This window comes from Poeciliopsis prolifica, unplaced genomic scaffold, assembly GCF_027474105.1.
Source record: "Poeciliopsis prolifica strain line A6 unplaced genomic scaffold, Auburn_PproV2 SCAFFOLD030, whole genome shotgun sequence".
Lineage (NCBI taxonomy): Eukaryota > Metazoa > Chordata > Actinopteri > Cyprinodontiformes > Poeciliidae > Poeciliopsis > Poeciliopsis prolifica.
In genome coordinates, this window is record NW_026562405.1 from 1668216 (window position 1) to 1690387 (window position 22172).

Here is a 22172-nt window from a genome sequence, read left to right on the forward strand (position 1 = left end):
TTAATAGAAATTATGTGGAAGGAAAAGGTTTGGTAGAAGAATAGGTAAATAAAAAAGAGAGCCAGAGCCCAAAACTTGTGAAGAAAATCCAGGTTGAATTTGGTTAGAGAGTAAAGAAGAGGCAATGACCAAAATCTCTGGCTTTGTAAATTTGCTGGTTGACCAGCAAATTCTTGATCACACAACATACATGATCTATATCTATAAGTTTTTGTCAAGATGAAGATGAGACAAAGACTGCAGTTAATGCAACCTGGGCTTTTTTATTTTGTATCAAAAAAATTGTCCTTTTAACTTTATGTAGTCTAATTATCTGAGTAACTGAACTTGGGTTTTATTGACTTGAAACCTTTATAAACTACATTGAATGAAATTCAACATAGTTTATATGTTGATATGTTATATGTTTATATAACAACATACAACTTGTTTATTTCAAATATAAACAAGTTTTATGTTTAAATTCAAATTTCACAAATTATTTAGATGACATTTTAATTTATCGAGATAAAACTATAGTTTATCTTCAGTAGGCACTATTCTTATTTTGTAGACGTAAGTCTTGAATTTGGACGGTAGATGGCGCTGTCAACATGTTCGTGTTAAATTGCAATTGACAAACGACACTAAATTTGTACTTCAGGAGCTTGTGGCTTTTTGTTTATTCATCTATCTATTTAAATATTGTTTATGTATTTATGATTCATAAAAACTTAGAAATTACAAGAAGTAAGTATATAACATGGTGCATATAATTGTGGCCACATGATATTGTCATTTTGTTTTACTGACGCTTTTAAATTTGACATTAAAATGTAATTATATGAAGTATTTAATATTTACAAACAATGGACAATAACAGCATTACTATAATACAAGCAGGTTTTGTGAACATGAGGCGATGTGTTTGAAGGTTAGTTGATTAGCCGAGCGACTCCGTAACTGGCCGAGAATTGCCGAATCATCTGTCCTGCTCGGACTGCTGAAAGCGGCCGCAACGCCATGTTGGCGAAGTCTCCCATCTCTGTGAGAAAAAAATGATAGAAAACACAATTGCCGAGAAGAAAAGGTAAATCGCCGAGGGAGGAAGAAGACTGCGGCGATTGTTTCATTTTTAAGAAACGAACCGAGCCGGATCCGCAGCGGTTCCGGACGGACGAGGGAGGCTAAACCTCCCAACCGTCCCCATGAATAGCACCGCTGATCCGAACAGCGACTTTCCATGAAAAAAGACGTTTGTGTTGCTATTCGAGTTTCGTTATCCCAGTTCGTTAAAGGGATTTGGGGCCTGCTTCAGGATCAGCTACGCTTGCTTTATGAATGCAAGCTAAGCTTTGTTTGCATCAGTATTTATTAGTGTATTATTTTTGATTTTTTTCCCCCCTTTTTTTGCGATGAGTTTGCCACCGAAAGTGGTCAATAAGACCGCCGTCGCAGTTAGCGGACCTGGAAGTGTCCCCTCTCCGTCGAACCAACTGCGGACTACCCTGACCTCCGCTCTATCGGGAGCCCAAACAGCTCCTCAGCCGGGCGCTGTACCACCATCTTCGTATCCTTTCACATGGGTAACACAAATTGGATCATATATATGCATCTTACTCTATTCTCTGACAATATCTGACAAGGGGATTTGATTATTGGAAGATTGTAGTGGTTGGATGTGGGATGATGGTTTCAGTTGGAGGCAGCTGGGAGGGGAGGGTACAATTAGCCTGCTAAGTGTGCTAATGTTAGCTAATCAAGCCGGTATTCGAGCTAACAAATATCAGGTTGATTTTTAGTAGTTGACGCGGTTTTGTATATTTTCTTATGTATTTACCTAGATATGTCAGTCTCGGAGCTGTAACCTCGGTTTTTATTTTATTTTTTTAATAATGCACAGGTTGCTCGCACCGGTTACCGGCTTTGTTTAATGCTCATCAAAAACTAGCGATATGTTTCCGCCGTATTAAATCGCCTATGCGGCCAAAGATAAAGCAAGGGCAGAACCTGTGTTTGGCAAGTGTTCAGGTTAGAGGATGCTACATCGCATAGCCGACGGGCTCCGTCCATTTGAGCGCCTTGACTTGAGTTTTTTTTTTTAGTGTAATTGAGCTAATACCGGCTAGCACGAGGCCTGCACTTTAGGAATTGTTTAGATATGTTAAATCCAAAGGAGCTCTTGAATGGGTCATACAAAACCACAGATCTACCTCTCGTCACTCTGAACTGTTTAAGCACTACTAATTGAGAACTTTAAAAAACACTTGCTGTATGTTCCTGGGTGCTTAGCTTTTATTGCTATAAAATTGCCTTCCTACTGCAGTTACCTTTCAGTTAGCTCAGTGGTGGCCTAACATTACCTAAGCCTGCTTTTGGTTTCGTGAAGTCACCGTTGTTGTCACCTCCTGTTTTATTCATAGCGTGGTATCAGTGTTTGTGTGAGTAAGAGAGGATTAGGTATATGTGTTCTTCTGCTTGCTACTGGCAAAACCATGTGTATTTGTGATCTGACAGTTTGTGATATCTCGACCTGATTTCCTGCCACCCACAATCATAGCCTCATAGCCACCCAGTTTCTTATTTCTCCAAGGGCAGTGAGTACCAGGGTATAGCAGGTCCCAGGGCAAAGCCCACAGCTGCTGATAGTTCAGTACACAATTATGTAATGTTTTGTAGTTGCCTGGAGGTTATCCGAGTGAACAAAACTGCTTTATCTGCTGTATATTGTCTTTGTTTTCACTCAACGTGTTTGAAATGACTGTTAAATTTTCCTACTTTCAGTTGTACGTTAGGGATATCAAGGCAAAGCTGCTGAGTATTCTGATTGTTTACCATGCTGAGGTGGCAAAATTTTCTCATTTTCTATCTTAAATGCTAAATCAGTTAGCCTTTTTATTTCCACAACTTTGTGGACTCTACACTAAATTTAACAATTTAAGAATGTGGAATTCATAATATGGAATTATGAATTCCACATTCTTAAATTGTTAATTCCACATTAATTCCACATTCATAATGTGGAATTATGAATTCCACAAAAACACAAATAGATACTTGATCATCTTTTAGTAACTTTATTTGCAGTACCACATCGTGTATAACAAAAGTTGATGATGCATTCTCAATTTGTAGATAGCGTTCCACAATTTGAACTCTTAAAGAATCTTGTTTATTTAAATTAGCAGCCAAGATATATATAAAAAAATTGATTTAAGTCAGGAAAAGCCTGATTGCTTTAGGTCGACATGGGTTTTATAGCTACTAATCTAGCTGTAAAGAGCAGAATTGGAATCTTGGTGTTTAGGACCATTTAATAAATGCAATAGGACTCAATAAGTGTAATATGTATTTACATTGATTTTTAATCAATTTGATAAACAGATTCTCATTATGGGCTATTTGTAAGTGAAATTATTTAGGGCTGTGCTATCAAAAGTCAGTTCTCAAGGGCTAGTATCCTGCATGTTTTAGTTCATCACTCCTGAATCAAATGACGGTTCATTAGCAGGCCTCTGGAGTACTTTCACTTGCTGAAGAAGTTGGACCATTTGAATCAGCTGTATTGGAGCAGTACAACGGCTGGACACCCCTCATTTAGAGGCCTTGCATAGTCAGATCGAAGTTGAACCATAAATCTGATGTCACATGCTTTCGGGACATTTGTTTTCAAACACACCTTCAAAGTCCACAAGACACACCGAGCTGAGTTCCTGTGGTGTTTTTCCATATTGAAGGATTACAAGAGTATAGTCAACACATCAATCATGATAGGCAGGAACATTCATTATGAGTTCACAAGTTCCTTCAGAAGAGGAAATAATTGATGAATTGCAACATCTCATTTTATTTTCCATTTTACTGTAAGACCAAAAAAAGAAAAGAAGTCATTGTTGGGACATTCACGCCCGCAGCATTGAACGAGAACCAAGGCGTTTCTTAAAATTTAGTGTTTTGGTCCATCAGTATGTCCTTCCTCACAGCCTAATACAGTTGTTCTTTTAAACTATCCATCCAACTTTGTGGCTGAAACTAAGGCTTCTTGAAGTTGAGTTGTTGGTGCTGTTTTCCACATAAGCAAACACACCCCCGAAATCCTGACTCTGCACATGTTAGTTTCGCATGCAAAGGAGGGGGAAAACATTCACCAAAATGCTTGTGACAAAAACGGGCAGATGATACGAGGCTGAGAAGAAAATTATGCAATTTTCATCATGCAACTGTGGCAATAAGAACTGATTTCAATATTTTGGCCCAACCTTGCAGAGCCCTCTGGGGTTTTGTACTTTTCGAGTGTCCGCATACAACTTTTTCCCTTATTGATAATGATATATCAGCACAAATCATACATAGTTTTGTTACTTATTTTGTAATGTGGATTGTTAGAGAAGATGAGAAAACTTGGTCAGACGATATTATTCAAACAGAAAACGATAGTTAACAAAATTAGCTATCAGAACATCTGATCCATTTACCCGTACCTACCTAAAATAATGATCTTAAGTCATTTAAACTATTTGATTTCTGAAATTTGTATCAGATTGGGACACCCCTAAATTGTACTTGACTACATGCAACTTTTAAGGGTCATGGACAAAAGCCAGACAATCAGTAAATACATTATTAAAAAATGTATAACATTGTCAGTATTGCAGATTTATAAATTGGTATAGGTGGTAGTTTTAGGCTATGCATTTGATTCTATTGATTGATTCTTAGTTTTGAGTTGTAACACCATAAATCATAAAAAGGGATTGAATGAACAACAAATTAATATAATTGCTTTTAAAATAAATAAATTTCTGATGAGAAATTTTATAGGTGTGTGTTCTCTGTGTTATTAGCCTTGTCTCAGTACTGCACCGAATAAAATGTTCACATTTCGAGGAACATGTCCCTCGGAGAATTGCTGCTCGTCTGACCTCTTGCTCCGCCTCGGCCTCTGAGGTCAGGAGTGTGGGAGCGTGCTGGTCTGCGTCTGGTCAGGGGGGCTCTTGGCATATGGGAATTCCTGCTTGGAGAATGTGTGTGTTTATGGAGTCCTGAGGTGCGTGGAGATTTTCTGAGATGCCACGGCAGTGCTGCATGGCATGTGTGTTTGGACACACAGTTCGTGTCTGTTCCTGGTTGTCCGAGAAACACCCGGCGCATGCGTCTGCTGCTGCGCCTGCCAGACAAAAGCGCTGCTGCTTAGCATTCGAAGTGAGAGGCCAAGGTGGTGCTTCCCACCATCTGCCAACAAAAGCCCAGGTCACCCAGCTTGCTGAGGCCCCCCCCTCTCATTTTCTTCCATCCCCCATAGTTTGCCTCACCCCTCTGCTGTCCCAGCTGAGAAAACTGTAGGCTTTTCCCCCAATTGCCCCTGATCTTTTCCTCTGGCATCCCCTCAGTTTTCACAATCATGGTCCAGTGGGTTCATCTGTCTTCAAAAGGGTTTCCGCCTTTTTGTCACTTTCTGCAAGTTTGAAAAGTTCCTTATGTTTATGGTTGAAACATAGACCAGGTGTTTGCACAAGTGGACCTTTTCCAGTAACAATCAGTGAACTGTAGTTCTACCATTGCAGTTGTGCATCTTTGCTGTGTTTATAACCAGCTGGTTGCTCATACAAAGGTGCATTCCTGCATTTCGGGACAGGTGTATGCAGTCTGCACAACAAAATATTCTCATGAGCATACTCACTGTGGACTGTTATAAATAAACTGCTGAGTTGAGATGAGCCAGCATCCGGGCTGTTTCTTCCAGGGAGGGAGTGGGTTGATGAAGACAACCTGCATACCGACAGTTCTTTCTTTTACACAATATTTAGAATAATTACTTTTTTGTTGTTGCAGAAAGCTTTATAGTAAATATCCTTAAAGAAGTGAGACAAGGTTAATTTGTGATTTTTAAATTAATGCAGTAGTTTGTTCTGCCTCGAAGACCCTAGCCAATTTTATTCATTTATTAGCTGCTAGGTTAGAATCTCCCTAGTGCTCCTGCAAAATCTTTTCCCATATTCTTAAAACCCTGCAAGAGAGCTTCGGTCTCTGTTGAATGTGCATCTTTTTATCAGGGAGATTTCTTTCTGAAGTACAAAGATATACAACTTGAGTAAATTAGGGTTTGTGAATGTGATAACCCAAATAACTCTTGACGTCTTCATTCTGAACCTTTCCTGTCAAGAACAGTCAGTATGGATTTGTTGTACACCCCTGCTGACCAGAACGGAATGTGCGGTGCCTGGCCAATGGAGCCACACCCCATCAATTTATTTATTTATTGCTGTATTACCACCACAATTTTCAATGTGTGTAGAAGAATTATGATCCTGGAATTAAAATCTGAAAAAAAGTGACATTAAAGCAGATATTTGGCTTAGAGGAGTGTTTCCTAACTCTGGTTCTCAATAAAATCAAGAATAGAATTAAGCCTGGTTTATTGTGACAGAGGGGAAGAGAAAAAACAAAGTAGTGAAAATTATGAGCTTGGACCAAAGTTGAAATATGTTGAAGATATAAATTCACGTGAATCAGTTGATTGATCAGTGAATCAGTTCACTGATTGTCTCCATCCAATCTGTGTGAAGAAGAATGACCAAAAATGTCAATTTTAGATGTGCAAAATTGGTAGAAACATACTCCAACAAGCTTGAAGGAAAGTGGCTTACAAAGTGTTGCCTTAGGTGTAATAAACTTTGTAATTTCCTTTATACACCACAATAACACTATGTGCACAACTATTAGGCAAGTCTTAAGTTGGAAGATTATTTTTAGTAATCACCAACTACAATTCACCCAGTTAATCCAAAATGTTAATAGATCTCAAACATGAATGTTTAAGAAGGTAAAAGTGAAGTTTTGGCTTTCTTAGGAGAATGTTTTTATGTGCACAATTATTGAGCCACTATTGTGCAGTATTATGCAGCTAAATGAAAAACACATTTTCCACTGACTTTTCATATTTTCATTTATTTAAATGAGAACTATAAACAATTCAAAAATGTTCATATAAGCATTTTTGGCATTAAAAATAATCAGTAACCAGTATAGTCATCCATCTTTCCTGTAACAGTAATAAGCATTCCATTGATTAGTTTCTTGACTTGTTGATGGTTGACTCTTTATGCAGCAGCATCGACAGACATGGTTCAGAGAGGGGGGCTGTTTTTCTCCACAAGTTCTCAATTGGGTTTAGGTCAGGTGAGGAAGGTGGGCATGTCATACCTTTTTAATATGCAATGGCTTTACCGGCTAGTCCTGTGGAGGAGTACTTGGATACATGTGAATGAGCATTGTTCCTGCATGAAAATTGTCTTTTTGATAGATGCAGACGTCTTCCTAATCAACTGCTTGAAGAAAGTGTCTTCTACAAACTGGCAGTCGGTTTGGGATTTGATTCTGAGCTCATCTTCAAACCAAAAATGTCCAATTAGCTCATCTTCAATAATACCAGCCCACAGTAGTACAGTACCACATCTCCACTTTGCTCGTATATGACTTGAAGTGGAGTTATGTACCTATGACTGATCCAGACGAAACGCCCATCCATCAAGAGTCGCTCCATAAAATCTTTGAAAAATCTCTTTTCAGATATTTCCTGGCCCAGCTTAAGGGCTTCAGCTTCTTGCTCTCCCATTTTGGTCATGTATGTCACTCAGTAACATATTTAGGTTTTATGGACAAAAGGATGTCACTTTATCCAAAGAATTGAAGAAATCGAACCTCCCCATCATACTGCTGTCACTGTTTCCCAAGAGGGAAGTTGCTCCTTCTTTTGCTTTTGTGTTTGCCCTGTTTGTCTCCTCGGCAGTTGTACAGTTCACTTTTCCTCAGAAAGCAATGAGCTAATAATTCTTCAACACCACATCAGCAGCAGCTTTATACTCATAGGGAAATAACACTTATTTATTACTATTATTCTTTTACAATCCAAGTAAAAGCTGGGATGTATTTCTCAATGTAGTGCTAAATCCATCACCACAAATTTACCTATCGTTTCTTCACCAAAATAAACATTCATGTAATAAATAAAAGTATGCTTGTGTCTGATGTAGAGCTGTAAGTAAGAATATTTCAGTTATCAATTAATTGATTATTAATTGGCTTATTTGAATAAAAAATGGCATGTTGTACAGAATGTTAATTTAATCATATTTAATGCAACATTAGAAATACATTAAAACATGCAAATAAACAAATATTTCAGTTCCTTATTTTAAAATTAAGAAAATAAACATTTAAAATTCAATTCACAGCATTCCTTTAGTAAATCTGAACCAAATGGATTTAAGCTATGTCACTTGAGAAGTTTTACCTAAAACATATTTACAGCAAAATGTATATATTTTTGCACCGTTTTATCCTAATTGCTGTTCTGAATATATCTTGTTTTCATTAAATTGTATTTTTTGAGCCTGAATACATCATTTAACAATTAATTATTAAATTAGTTGACAATTATTTAGATAATCATATAAATATGATTAATTAATTCAGCCCTATTCTGATGTTCTAACCAGTTGTTGAGGCTGTTGCATTTCCTTTCAATGTTTTTTGACTTTCTTGAGTTCATCATGGTTTGAATTCAGATAGTTCTCATTAGTTCTCATTGATGAAGCATGTATTTGTTTTGTACTGAGTCTCTGCTTAACTTTTCTAAAAGATCGCTTGTAGTTTGTGTTGCAGCTATCTAGAACCATTAAGATCTGGTTTGCTTGTGTTGAGCCACCATTCATCCATCCATTGTTCATACTGTAGTGAAAGAGCAGTCTCAGCAACAGCAGACAGGCTGTGGAGCTTTGTGAGTTTTGCTTCACACAAATACACACTGTGTGTGTATTACTGTAAGTGGCCAGTGAGCCTGCAGGGAAAAGAAACATTTGTATCTGCACCATCTGGGCTGTTTCCACTCACTTCCTGTACCTCCACTTAAAGCTACTTGCAGCACTAGCAGTTCCAGGTACATCTGCTCATTCAAACATAATACTCTATTTTCCATGAGGTCTGTGCAAAACTTGGACCATAGTTATGAGATGTAACAATTCCTTCAGCTCCCTCTCTAAATAAAGAAGCTGCATATGTGTAAAGTTATGATATTGTCGACAGCACCCCTTAATTTATATGATGTTTGGATGGATAAGCCAAGTCGGCAGAAATATCTCATCTCTTACTCTGACCCTTTTTTGCTTAATGTTCCTGGTCTTCCTTTATTTAGTTACTAGGCTGTTAACTTTACACCCCTAAATTATTTATTTATTCAGCAATGGCAGATTACAGTTTATCACACAGTATCATCCTCCTGATCACACCCCTGCTGTCTGAAAGGCTATATTTCCTCATGTCTTTGCCTTTCTCCCTCTCCCACATACTCAGCACTTAAGTGGCTTTACAGTAAGCTAATGATGAAGCATGAGCTACAGCAGCTTTACTCTTCTAACCAAGGCTTATGTGTCACTATGAGGCAAGGGGACATGGAGGAGTGGTTGAAGCTACTTTATGATAAAAAAAAAAAAAAATGAATGCACATTAGTTTGTTCAACCCTCAAATTTGGTTTGTAAACTATGTAAAAATTATCCTCAGGCTATTTGTTAGCATGATTATGGGATGTTTGGGGTCACGTTAGTAAAACGTTGAGTTTTCATCACTCAAAGCCCTCGGTTGCAGAATGTTTTAGGGCTGTTGTAAAAAAGAATATCTTAGTAATCGATTACTCTATAGAATATTTTTATGATTATCCGAGGAATCGAACCCCTCTCTCTGTTTCTGTCTTTCTCTCTCTCTCTTTTCTATCTTTCTTTCTTTACCATTCGCTCCAAAACCGTGATGATGCAATTCCGACACCACACAAGCTGTTGTAGTCCAACCATTGCACCGCCAAATTCTCCCCCAAACTCTCACAAAACGGCACACAATTTGACACCATGCTGCTAGCCCTCATAGGTGGAAGTAAGAGCACTGCCCATCACAAATAATCATGCGCCAGAACACAGTGTGCTACATAATAAACATAATTTAACAAAGCTTCGAGTCAGATAAATTTTCCTCAAGGAATTTTAATAATTGAGGTACTCCAATCATTCGCGGAATCGTTTCAACTCTACATTCGTCACAATACTTTATATTCACTTTTTGTTCACTGGCATAGAAAGACATAATGACATTGGAATTCTCAAGCATCACCTTATTATGCAGTTGACATAATCTTTTCCAAAGACACATCAGGCAGCCACTGGATTTTTTTTTTTTTTTTTTTTTTTTTTTTGCACATACACCATGTTACACGTGTGTAGTTGTTCCTCAAGTATCACAACAATGCTTCAATATTTTGCCTGTGGTTTTGAATATTCTCTCACCTTATGATACTGCATGCTTGAAACTAAAAGTGAAACTAATTATGTTAATAATTGTCTGACCACTTTAGGCCCTCATGAAGCATTAAAATGTTATTCCCTGATGGTCAGTTAACTTTCACAATTTTCTTACACAAAAACATAACTTCTAAAGAAAAGAAAAACCTAATGTAGCCCTTTCAGGGTTTCAAATGTAAGACTTTTAAAATATTTTTCAAGGTCCATTATAAGTGGAATATAAGGCCTATCCTTACAGAAATGTACAGACTTCGCCCCAGCCAACTGGTGAGAAATTTGTAGTTACCCATGATAGATGAACAAGGCTAGCAAGCAAGGGTATATTAGCAGGGAGTAGTCTCAACTGTTTTGAGTGACAAGATAGAATGAATATGTCTGCCTGTGACTCAAATATTGCTTGAAAGAAAAATCGCCTGAGAAAAAAAGACATATAATATATTAGATCATATAGCCTTTTCAAGACAAAATTTAAGACCTGTGATTGAATAGTATATGATGGAGAAGCATCATATACTATTGGTCTAACTCAAAACAATTTTATGTTAATTTCAAACAGAAATCAACATGAAATTTATCATGTTTATTGTGAAAAACAAATTAAAGTTCTTCAAAGGAGCATCAGTGTTACAATTAGTAACAATAGTAAGTGGTAATTTTTATCACTTTCTTACAAACATATTCTGACTGGTTTTCATTAGCCTCATGCTATTTAAATTTAAAAGATTTTTGCTCCTGAATAAGGCTTTTGTTGTGAAGTTTTGCTACATTGACACTATCGTTGGAAGTATAAACTCTTATTATTGTTTTATGTCTTTTTGAATGCAATCATGCCCTGCTGATATCTCAATAAATCTGACCTGCTGGTAACCATTTAAAGAGACAAGACCATGTGTGCAGGTGTCCGCCTAAGTTTGATTGAGTCACCGTTGGCCTCTAGCAACAGTTGCAGGGCTCCCCTATTTGAAAGTGGTGGAAAAAAAAAAAACACATTTCCATATGCCTGTTCAAAAGTCAAAGGTCAACTCCTTATGAGACATTTTTGGTTCTCTTTGGATTAAATATCTCTGGGATGCATCGTAACTCAATATAGTTTTGATGAAAATTTGTTTTCTTCTGTTGACTAGATTAATACAATAATACCGTTATGTGAATGATTACAACCAGTATTCAAAAAGTTGTTTAATGTTGAGGAAAAAGGAGGAAAATGAAACTGAAGTCTTAAAGCATAAAACTGCAGTGCATAAAATGTTCTTTATAACTGATATCATGATTTCTCTCTTGGCAGCCAGTCAACATTTTGTAATCATTCACAATTTAAGACAGTCATATTGCCTATGCCTCATCCATATTGATGCAAATGAGCATTATGGTGATTTATACACCATGGGAGTACATCAGATGTGACTTTATGTTCCACAAAATCCCTTAATGTTCTCACAATTAGAACTGGAATAGATGTTTTTCAATAAGCAACCATACATGGCACGATGGGGAAACAATGTGGCAGCATCTTCTAAACTTTTTAGCATGTTTACAACAGTTTTCTGCTACATTTTCTGGCTGTTAGACAAGACCAGTGGCTGCAGTCTGCAGTGTACATGAATCTGTGCTTTTGCGCTCTCAACGTCAGTCAAGTTCAACTCCAGTCATTCATTGGCTCTGTTTGCTTTACATCCAATGAACTATTATATAGGAATTTCTAAAGGCTGGAATTTCTAAAAAAAAAACCCCAAAAAACTCCTCAACACTGAATGCATGCTATTATCATGGCTAAAGGCAGTCTAATTAAATATTAACGTAACCTTTTTGGTTTTTCTTTGGTGTTTTCTTTTTGCCAAGTGTACCAGTAAAGCAATTCTTAATGTGAGTTTTAATGCTCTAGAAGGTGATGAGGTACCATTTCCTTAATAACTTATAACCGTGAAAGTTAAGTTATTTTTGACTTCCATGTCTCAAAATGTCAGTAATCTCTTTTGTAATATTGATCAGTTGCAGATTGTTATAGCAGCACTAGAGTGTTTTAACATTATGCTTGTCTCTTTTACTCCCTGCAGAAGTTTTGCTCCATTGACTCTATCAACGCTCTTTTATTCAGATTGGTTTTGACTTAACTGTGCTGCATTTATCTATGAATTAGCTCCATCTTTCTGGTTACTCAGTCAGCCTCAAGAAGGGCCTGATTGAGATGATGTTTCACCGCAAGACATTTGATCTTGTGTTATATTGCTTTATCCTTCAAGAGCCAATAATTGCACATATTGCACAATAAATATTTATACTGATAGCAAAAAGTCTGCGTTCTGTGGTGGTGAAGGGGGAATTTATTTCAGTTTTGGTCCGTTTGTTCTGAAATTGTAGGAAATAGGAATCCAGAGTTGTTTTTAGTTGAAAGAACTCTGATAGAGATGAGAAAGCTGTGCGCTTCTCTGAATGGGTGCAAAAAAAAACCTAAAAAATTTTTTGGTAACGTCTGACTCTTCTTAGATACTCTTCTGTGGAATACAATTTCCCCAGAATGTCATATGTTGGAGATCTAGAGCTTAGCGTATGAAAACATGATGCATTCTGCATGACTGCTGGTGGTTTTCCTTTGGAGAAAATAGAAATCTGCATGCTGGCTTCAAGCCATTTGGCTGCTACTGGAAGAAAGTGCTGTTTGTTTTTTGCTCTTTTTTTCTCCTGGATTTCTGTACCTCATCTTACCTCCTCTGATAATTTTTGCATCTGCTTTTCCTGCCTGTGTCAGCACCTGGTTCGCAGGTGGAAGTGCACCTGTTCAGGACGGGTTTAACCTGGGTTCACCTTCAGCTCTACGGTTTATGGCCAGTTGTCACAGCTGTTGCTGCCAACCAGTGGTAGTTTAGTGCTTAAAAGTGGGAGACCAAGACTTGGTTCTATCATGATATCTTGTGATACTATTGTAACAACGACTTTGACCACATGGGACAGCAATCCCAGCTTCACAAATATTAATACTGTGCTTTAGGGCACAAGTCACATAAAAAAGTGTGATTTGTATCACTATCTACACATAGTAATTGCAGTTCCTGTATTAATTTATTAATGCTCTCAACAAAAAGTAAAAACTCTTGAGAAAGCAGCAAAATCAACATTGCTGCAGATAGCTTTGTTTCTTTGGGGCGGGAGTCTTAAAATCATTAATTGACATGTATCTTGATGATAAATCACAATTATTATCAGAAATGCATCATGATAAATGATAAACCATATAATAAATAGAGATGGTTATTCATGTTATTCCTTTGCTGATTTGTACTTTTTTATTCAATGGAACAGTCAAGGAACTTTTTCTTGATTGATTTTTCAGACAACAGTTTAAAGCCCTGTCATATGTTTATGCTGTCAAATACAAATAAAACCCACATGTTGAGGGTGCTGAAACTGCAACGTTTGACAGTGTTTCTTTTATCAAGACTTATTTTTCTAACTGAGTCATAAATAGTCATTTTTCATTACTTGCAGAGCTGCATTTCTTGGATGATGCAGGCTGCATGAATCATTAAGAAATCAGGTTTTCAGGATTATAATTCCCCCGCTAGAGTTCAGTTCAGGGATAATATTGTGTCTTTACACAACATGTTGTGCTTCCTCCCACCAAAACTGTCGTGTGATGAGAACGTCAGCCACTAATTGCTACAAATGTCCATGTGTGCATACGCATGTGTAAAGTGGAGGCGGCAGGGCCGTGTATTGTTTTTCTAAATTTTCCACGGCAGTGAAAAAGAGCTCGTGTCCTGCTGTTCCTCTGCGTTTTGAACCGGCAACTTTTTTTTTCTAAGACTGATTCTTCACTTTCTATATCTTTCTCCCTCCCTGTTGTATCGTTGGGCTATGGGTAGGGGTGCTGGCAGCGGTCCAGCAAAGATGACTGGCCCCTCCAGGCAGGGGGAGTGAAGAAAGGGAGCTTGGGGCAGGAGGAGGCGTGATTTGGGTGAAAGGAAGAGAGCCAGACGTTCTGTTTCCCTTAAACCATGTGATCAGTGGTGTGTGAGGCGGCCTGTCACAGACGGCTGCCTGAGCAGGTTACTAATCGGAGGCCTTCCCTCTGCTGTTTGAATATTACACATTCCCCGTTTTTGTCCGTCCGTCCTAACATCTGACTGTATCCCCTTCGAGCCTCGTTATTACATGTTCCAGAAGCTTTAAAGAAAGTTCTCTTGGTCTTAATAGAGCCAAAAGCATTATAGATGTGTGTTTTTTGATGAGTGGTTGGGGAATCAATAAGCTATCATTATTATTCTACAAGCAGTGGGAGAGGAGAATGCATACAGATTGGACTCTTCCTGTGTTGTCTAATCCTCTGCTTTGGCAATCACCCTGTGTGAAGTAGCCCAGAAATCCATGTCAGATTTTCCTTTTAACTCGTGCAAAATGATGAAGGTACATGGTGTACTCTGGGAGATTGGGCATTTTGGGTGGGGTGATTTGGGGATCCATCACATTAACTATGCAAGCCACTGAGGTTTAGGGAAAGCCCTTCACTGTGAGTTCCTCTGAAGGTTGAAGCAAATACAACGACTCTCTCTCTTTTGTTTTTTTGCAGAGTTCTGTCACTGTTTGATAAAAGCTCAACTCATCTGAAGTTCTTAGATCTCCTGTGTATCACTTCATAAACTAGTTAATTTCCACCCATGTGGCTCAGTTTGCTGCATGTAGAGTTAAGTCTTTTTTGTTTTTTTTTTTTTTTATCTGCAAAGCTGTCCAAATTTTTTCTAATGGAACACTTGTTTCAGTTCTCAGATTTCTTAAATTTTCTTTAACGCACACTCCCCAGAATTCCTCGTGTTCAGTCTTCACTGGACGAACGGCTCTTTTCCACACAGCCTGGAGTCGCTGTCTACAGCGTGAGTCTCTTTACTCTGGGTTTTTTTGTTTTTGTTTTGATTGTCCTTTTTCTAACTAGGAATACCCCATTGTGAATCAATAACTCTGCCGGGCCTCTGCTGGTTCAGGGAGCATTAAATGTGTCAGGGATAAATTCATTCAGTCATATTTACTCCTTATTTGTATTGAAATTGATGGATATTTGCTTAAAATGACTAAGTATGTGTGTACAACATATATTCTAAAAAACATATATATATATATATATATATATATATATATATATATATATATATATATATATATATATATATAAAAGCAGACATGAGGATTTTTTTCTAAGTAATGAGGTCCATTTAACTAAGTTTACAGGTGCTTCACAATTGATGAGAATTTTAGTGCAAATATGATTCATTTCAGTAGTTCAATAAAAACACTTAAGTATTATTCCACACAGTTTTTAATGATGTATACGTACAAACATTTATTTCTTTTCATTTTGAAAATTGGGTCTTCAATAACATGAGAATTATGCAAATCCAGAGTTTTTCTTGTGAAAGTTTTTCTACAGATACATGTGAGAGTTCATTCCAACTCTGTAAATAGATAGGTCTTGGTTCAACTGAAAGCTAAAATCTGGTGACGTTCACTGATAGTGAGACAGCAAATTGTGCAGCAAATCAAATGGGGACAATGAGAAAATTATTACAAGAATGTTACATGTTATGAAAGCTTTTAAATCATAGCTTTAATTGCTCCGTGTCTCTTGAGCCACTGTCTTTGTCTTGCGATTCTCTCTCAAACTCTTGTGGCCCTTGCTTCACAAACTTCTCAATGCTGCAGTTAATCCAGTTGGTTCTATATCTTTTTCTTTTTTTTCTACCACCTTGCTTTTTCCGCTTCTTTAACATGCCATTGAACATGCCTTCAGCTTCTTCGTCTGAACCAGGAGGAAGAAAATCGCTTGCAGACGTTTAGAAATAATTTAGTAATTTAGTAAATTCTGTGGTCAGCCAGTTTATCTGGGGATGCGGCTTGCCTTCATTGTGGAGGACAGAAGGTTTGGCATTGTCTTCTGTGCATCTGATTCTTCCCCATGACTGTGTTGGCCATAATATAACCCTTTTGTGAAATGCATTGTTTTTATTAGTCTTTTGCGATATTCTTATCTTTACAGAAACACTTTTTTATCAGCTGTAAACCCCAATTCCAAGAATTAACTGAAACACCTGAAATATACTCATATAAATGGGTAAATATATTCTCTGAGTACTTAATCTTTATATCATAAGTCTTTCTTTTTGAATTGACATTGAAATTGAAACAAGTAAACTATTTGACATTGTAATCAAATGAGATGCCCTTAAATTTGTAATATCCATCACTGCATTTTTGCCAAAAATAATTGTGCAAAATAATTTTGGAAACTTTTATCACAGAATTTCTAGGGACACACATAATTTACGTCACTTAATAAAAACTTCACAATAAAACTTAGTAGGTTTGCAAAGTTACTTTCACTGAAAGGTTAAATATTAGCAAACCCATTTCTGATCACTGTCAAAACTATTTAGGATTAATACTATCAACGTGTATGTCTTTTTTAATCTCTTTTTATTTTAACCCCCAAATCCAAACTAGAAGTGCATCATATAAAAAATTATATATATTTTTTTCTTTTTTTGACCTACTTTGTATCCCTAAGCTTAACAATTAATTAATTTTTCCACAGAATAAATTTTTTGGTGATCATAAAACTACTTAAAAATTATGCAGTTTTATGTTATTAAAGTTAAAGTTTAATCGGTAAAACTTTTACAAAAAATGTATGTCAGATCATAATTTCTTGATTAATGTCAAGTTGTCATCACAAAGACATATATAAAGTTTAAATATAACAAAGTTAAGTTTAAATGTTTGTAGCAAAACTTTGCAAACTTTTAATTACGCTTGGGATGAACCGATTATCTTAATTACCACTAAATAGAGAAAGCAGTTTGGCTAGAAATTGTAAATAGATTGAAGCAAATAAATTTAGGCGAAAAAACAGGCAGATTTTTTTGTCAGCATGATAAAACTTTTATCCTTTTAGTCATCCTGATAATTGATTTTTTTTGTTTTTTGGTCATAGTAGGGACCAAAAAAATTCCAAGAAGGACAGACTGTCTACTCTGTAGCTAAAGCTTTTATTAGTCCTCACGTTTTTCATCTGGAGGGCAGCGATTAACTTTGGTTGAAAGCTACATAGACTTTGATACAAATCTGTCAGTTGGAAACTAAAAGGTCATTCACATCAAGAGGCACGATGGTTACAATGTGAGCATTCATACTCGCATAGTAATGTTCAGCAACCTGGTATGTCAAGCACACACTGGATGTTCAAGCTGTCTTACATGCTGTAAGCACACTGTGTAGAGATCCTTCTGATGCGTTAGAATAACGTCTCGCATTACTCACACTCAGATAAGATGTTCTTTTTTAAGAACATGGTGCTATAGCCCGAAATCAAACTATTTGCCTTCATCTCTTTGAAAGAAATGTTAATATATTATGTATCTTGTTTTAGACATGCCTTGACTGCAGTCTAAGGAGATGAGAATGTTAGTTTCACTTTCCCTATATTTGCTTTTGCTCCTGAAACGAAACTGACTGGTGTTTTTTTGCTAAGCATGAACATAAAAGCTGTAAGAAAGACTACTAATTTGTTACCACTTGATGCTTCTCATATATTTAGATGCAGTAGATGTGAGCTAAATGGTGTAATGTAGAGGCAGTTTTTGACATGAAAAGCTGTCCTCAGGACATTTCTGAGCTGTGGGAGGAACTGTACAGGAACGCCTCGGTTTGCCGGAAAGAAAGCCTATTCATCATTCATACAGTAGTATAAAAGATAAGGTTTTACAAGATGTTCCACTTCTGAAGAATAGCTTTTTCTTTCCCTGTTGTTGCAAAGTTTTAGAATGATGACACTGGTTGAAATAACCAGTGCTGATGTCATGGGATGGTAGTTGTGCAGGGGTTGAGGTGAGGATTACTTGGTCACTGTTGTTGCTCCCTCTTTCTCTCTCTCTCTCTCTTCATGTACTACCACCATATAGCTGTTTACTGCCCCTCCCCCATCCAATCACTCTCAACTGTATGTCCTTAGAATCAGCTTCTGGCCTGAAGGAGAGCAGGCTCCTCCCCTGGCAATAGCAGCGAGTGTTTTTATCCCAGGTTATCTGAGGGAAGTGGGCCATGTTGGAGAGATGCTGCAGGGATCTCTACTGTAGATGCATTATGTCACTTTAAATGCTGTACCTAGAAATCAGCCACAAATCAAACAAAAGGAGAACATGTATATAAAATAATGCCACAGTTCATGCTATATTTTGAAAGATTCAGATATTAAGTCACATTTTTAACAATTCTGTTCTATATTGTCTAATTTTGTTTTCATAATAGTAACGCATCTGTTCATAACAAATTTTGATATCCGGCATTGTTTGAAGCAGTGCTGTTTCATTTCAAACTTAAAAATGAAATATAAGATTAAATCATTTTATATTTCCCTCTCAGACAGAAAAGTGAGCAAGACGTTTTTGTTTCACCTGCTGACATTATCTGTTTAAAATAACTTCCTTTTTAACCTCATTACTCACGTTCCGCTTTTTTCTGTTAGTGGGATAAGCGATCAAACACTAGGGGCCATGTTTCAAATTAACTTTCAGACGTATTTGAAGACTTGATCACTGAGCAGACAAACTTGACTGTTAAAGATGTAGTGTCTGGTGTTTTTCTGATATAATAGTTACATGGGAAAAGTTAGTTAATTTGAGTTATTTTACTTTGAGCATTCTTCACTACTATCAAACCATAAAGATTTCCTTTAAGACCTAAAGAAAAAATGTTATATTCATTGTTCTTGAAACAGTATCCAGATCACTACTTACTCTGTTCAGACAGTTTCTCATGCTACGTTTACACACTGTGCAGCTCTATTATTATTATTGGGCTGACTTTGCATCACTGCAGTGCATTTATTGCACCAGGTGTTATCAATCTGTTACAGATGAGTAGGGTTGTAATGTAATTATTCAACCATCTGAGGTCTGTGTCCTCTCACTGCATTGTCTGGGCTGTGCTGTGGTCTTGTGCAGCCCACTGTGCCAGTCTTTCATCAAACCACAGCAGCTTCATCGACTGCAGGTCTTCACCTCCGCGCACACTGGGAGCAATTCTTCACCTTGAGTGCTTAATTTATACTCCTCAGCAGGAGGGGAGAACTAATCACCTGTCGAGTCCCGCCACTGCTGTTCCCGCTCTCCATACCTCCGTCACATCTCATTTTGCGAAGCCAGCTAACCGCTCTGCTTTTATGCCGCACAGGTACCCAGGCACGCTGGCCCCGCTTACACAGCTCACGACATCACAAAGGGACACCCTAACTTGGCGGGAACCCCGCCTGGTCATGCCCACTCCCCAGCGCTCTCTCAGGTATCAGTACCCACAGCTTCCCCATATCGCTACCCTAAGGGCTGGGAGGCAGGCGGAGGGGTGAGTTTGTTACTGCGGCCGCCGTCATCCTCTCTGCATCTTTCTGTCAGTCTCTTCATTCGTCCTTTTTTCTGTCTGTGACTTTGGATGTTAGGGGTTGGAGGATGAGTTGTTCGCATTGTTGTTTAACATAGGGTTCCCAGTTGTCTGAAAAGGATGGCATTTGTTATTTAAGGATAGGCATAGTTAAAAAGGTTAGTATTGAAAAATGTATTCTTGATTCCTATTGCCAAGGTCATTTTGCAATACAGCGTCTATCCAATCTTAAGGTATGGACTTTGGAAATTTTATATTTGAGTTTTGATCACTGGAATTATTTCATAAATTTGTAGGGAAAAAATTATTTTTAAAAATACTTAATAACAAACCAAGGATAAGCTTGTTGCAATGAATCAATTAATCGTACAATAAAATAAGCTTGACTCTCCATTTGCAAGATTTGAATCTGGAGAACAAATTTGCTGGAATCCTGAAAACTCTTCTGGTGTATTGTATTCTGGCTCAGAAAATTTCAAATTGCAATATATAAAAAGATTGTAAATATTTTAAATGCTACTTAGATAGTTGAGGGAATATGTGAATCACAGCATGAATATGTGTATGAGAGCACTGACGTACTGTCAGTGTGAAATCATAAAGCCCCACTCAGACATGCTCTGCTCTGCTGAACATGACTATTACTGTTGACTTAAATTCACCCAAATTTGATATCACCCAACAGGACTTTCAAATTCAGAAAATGGCATTTCATAAGAAAATTTAATATATATATATTTTTTAAAACATCAATATTTTTAGCTCATTTCTTGCACCTCAATTCTGACGCATTTCTTTTATGTAGAGTTTAAGAGCATTGTGAGGACTACAAAGTATTTATCGTGTTGTAAATTTTTATTTAACAATTTGGTCTGCAGTGGAAGTAAAATGTAATGTTTATCTTAAATCAGAATAGTTGAGCCAAAATCTAATCAGATTTATTTGTAACACGCAAGCTTAAATCACATTTAATAAATATAATAAGGAACTCTGAAACTAGTTAGAAACACTTTTATCTTGGCACATAATAACTAACAATATTAGAGAGAACTGTAACTCTGAAGATCTCAACGTCATACAATCAAGATTTAGTACACAAACTCTGATATATTACAAGTGTTTATTTTTGCTAACTATGGCTTATACCAAATAATAGACCTACACTTCAGTGTAAGAAAATTTGATGACTAAATAAGATCAATAAAGATCAGTTTGATATAGAGGTTTCATACCATGTTACAGTTTATGCTACCATGGGGAAAGGTGCTGAATTGGTAGTTGACAGTCATTGATACCATTCACAAGGAAGGTAAGGCACAAAAGATTATTTCCAAAGAACCCAGTTGTTCAATGATCTGTACTCAATAGGGCTGGACAACTAGTCAATAACAATACACACTTTTGCTAGATTGTGCAATAATTTAACTGAACTCTGATCCAGAACTACACAGCATTCTGGGGAATGTAGGCTGAGGGAAAGTTTTAGATGCTCAACTTCTCTCAGCTTGCTGTCCCTCATAGCTGCTTAAAAGTGAATAACAGCGGCGTCGAGTGAAGGGAGAAAATGAGTACAATGTTTCGAGAGGAAACGGTGGATAAAATGGAAATGTCACATCACCAGTTGGACAGTATTTCATTTATTTAAAACAAAACCTAATCATTACTTATCCATATCAACCAATATAAAACACTTAAGTTGTGATATTTTTCCCAACCATATTGCTCAGTCCAACTTGGAAAAAGGTCTAAATTACTTGAGGGCCAGTGTGTCATTTCCAAAGCCTGTGATGATTTAGGGAGCCGTGCTATCTGTTGCCGTTAGTCTCCTGTATCTAAACTCTGCCAGGAAGTTTCAAAGCATTTCTTTTACTTCTGCTGAAGAGCTTTATAGAGATGCTGGTTTCGTTTCCAGCAGTACTTGGCACCTGCTGACAAAGCCAAAAATTGCATTACTTGGTTTAATGAGCCCTGTGCTTGACCTGGCCAATCCAAACACCTTAAAGACTCTTTAGGGTGTTGTCAAGAGGAAGATGGCGAACCAGAGCCAACAATGCAGATGAGCTGAATCAGCCATTAAACCAGATCTGGGCTTCCTTACCACTCAACAAAGTTAAAGGTTGATTGCTTCTGTGACATGTTTAACATTATATAAAGTAAGACAAGAGGAAATACTGCTTTTGAGTTGGTCAACATTTCTGTTTTAAAATTCTCCATGTTTTGATTTGTCATTAGCGATAAGGCATAATCATTTGAATTAACAGAAATAATTGTTTGTGCTCTATTAGAAATCTTTATTTCCTGACAAATGGTAATCCATATAATTTAAAAATAAGAAATAAAATGAATCAAGTGAAAAAGTCACACATCCACCACAAAGCAGTTATTCCTGTATTTTTAAAAAAGCTTGAGGTATGTCTTATGTTGCTGCA

The 22172-nt window shown here is 37.1% G+C and overlaps 1 protein-coding gene across 11 annotated transcripts in view; it reads left to right on the top strand.

The window, feature by feature from the left end:
* The first annotated feature begins 971 nt into the window (after positions 1 to 971).
* The window catches only part of eif4g3a (eukaryotic translation initiation factor 4 gamma, 3a), a 56823-nt gene continuing 35622 nt past the window's right edge, over positions 972 to 22172 (top strand). For 9 of the 11 annotated variants that reach the window (XM_055050408.1, XM_055050409.1, XM_055050410.1 and 6 more), the window contains exons 1-3: positions 972 to 1549; positions 15122 to 15191; positions 19540 to 19707. In XM_055050408.1, coding sequence (XP_054906383.1) covers positions 1395 to 1549; positions 15122 to 15191; positions 19540 to 19707 — 393 coding nt within the window. In that variant the 5' untranslated portion in view covers positions 972 to 1394. Of the gene's footprint in view, positions 1566 to 15121; positions 15192 to 19539; positions 19708 to 22172 lie in introns of all 11 variants that reach the window. The other 2 variants (XM_055050413.1, XM_055050415.1) reach the window with 2 other exon arrangements.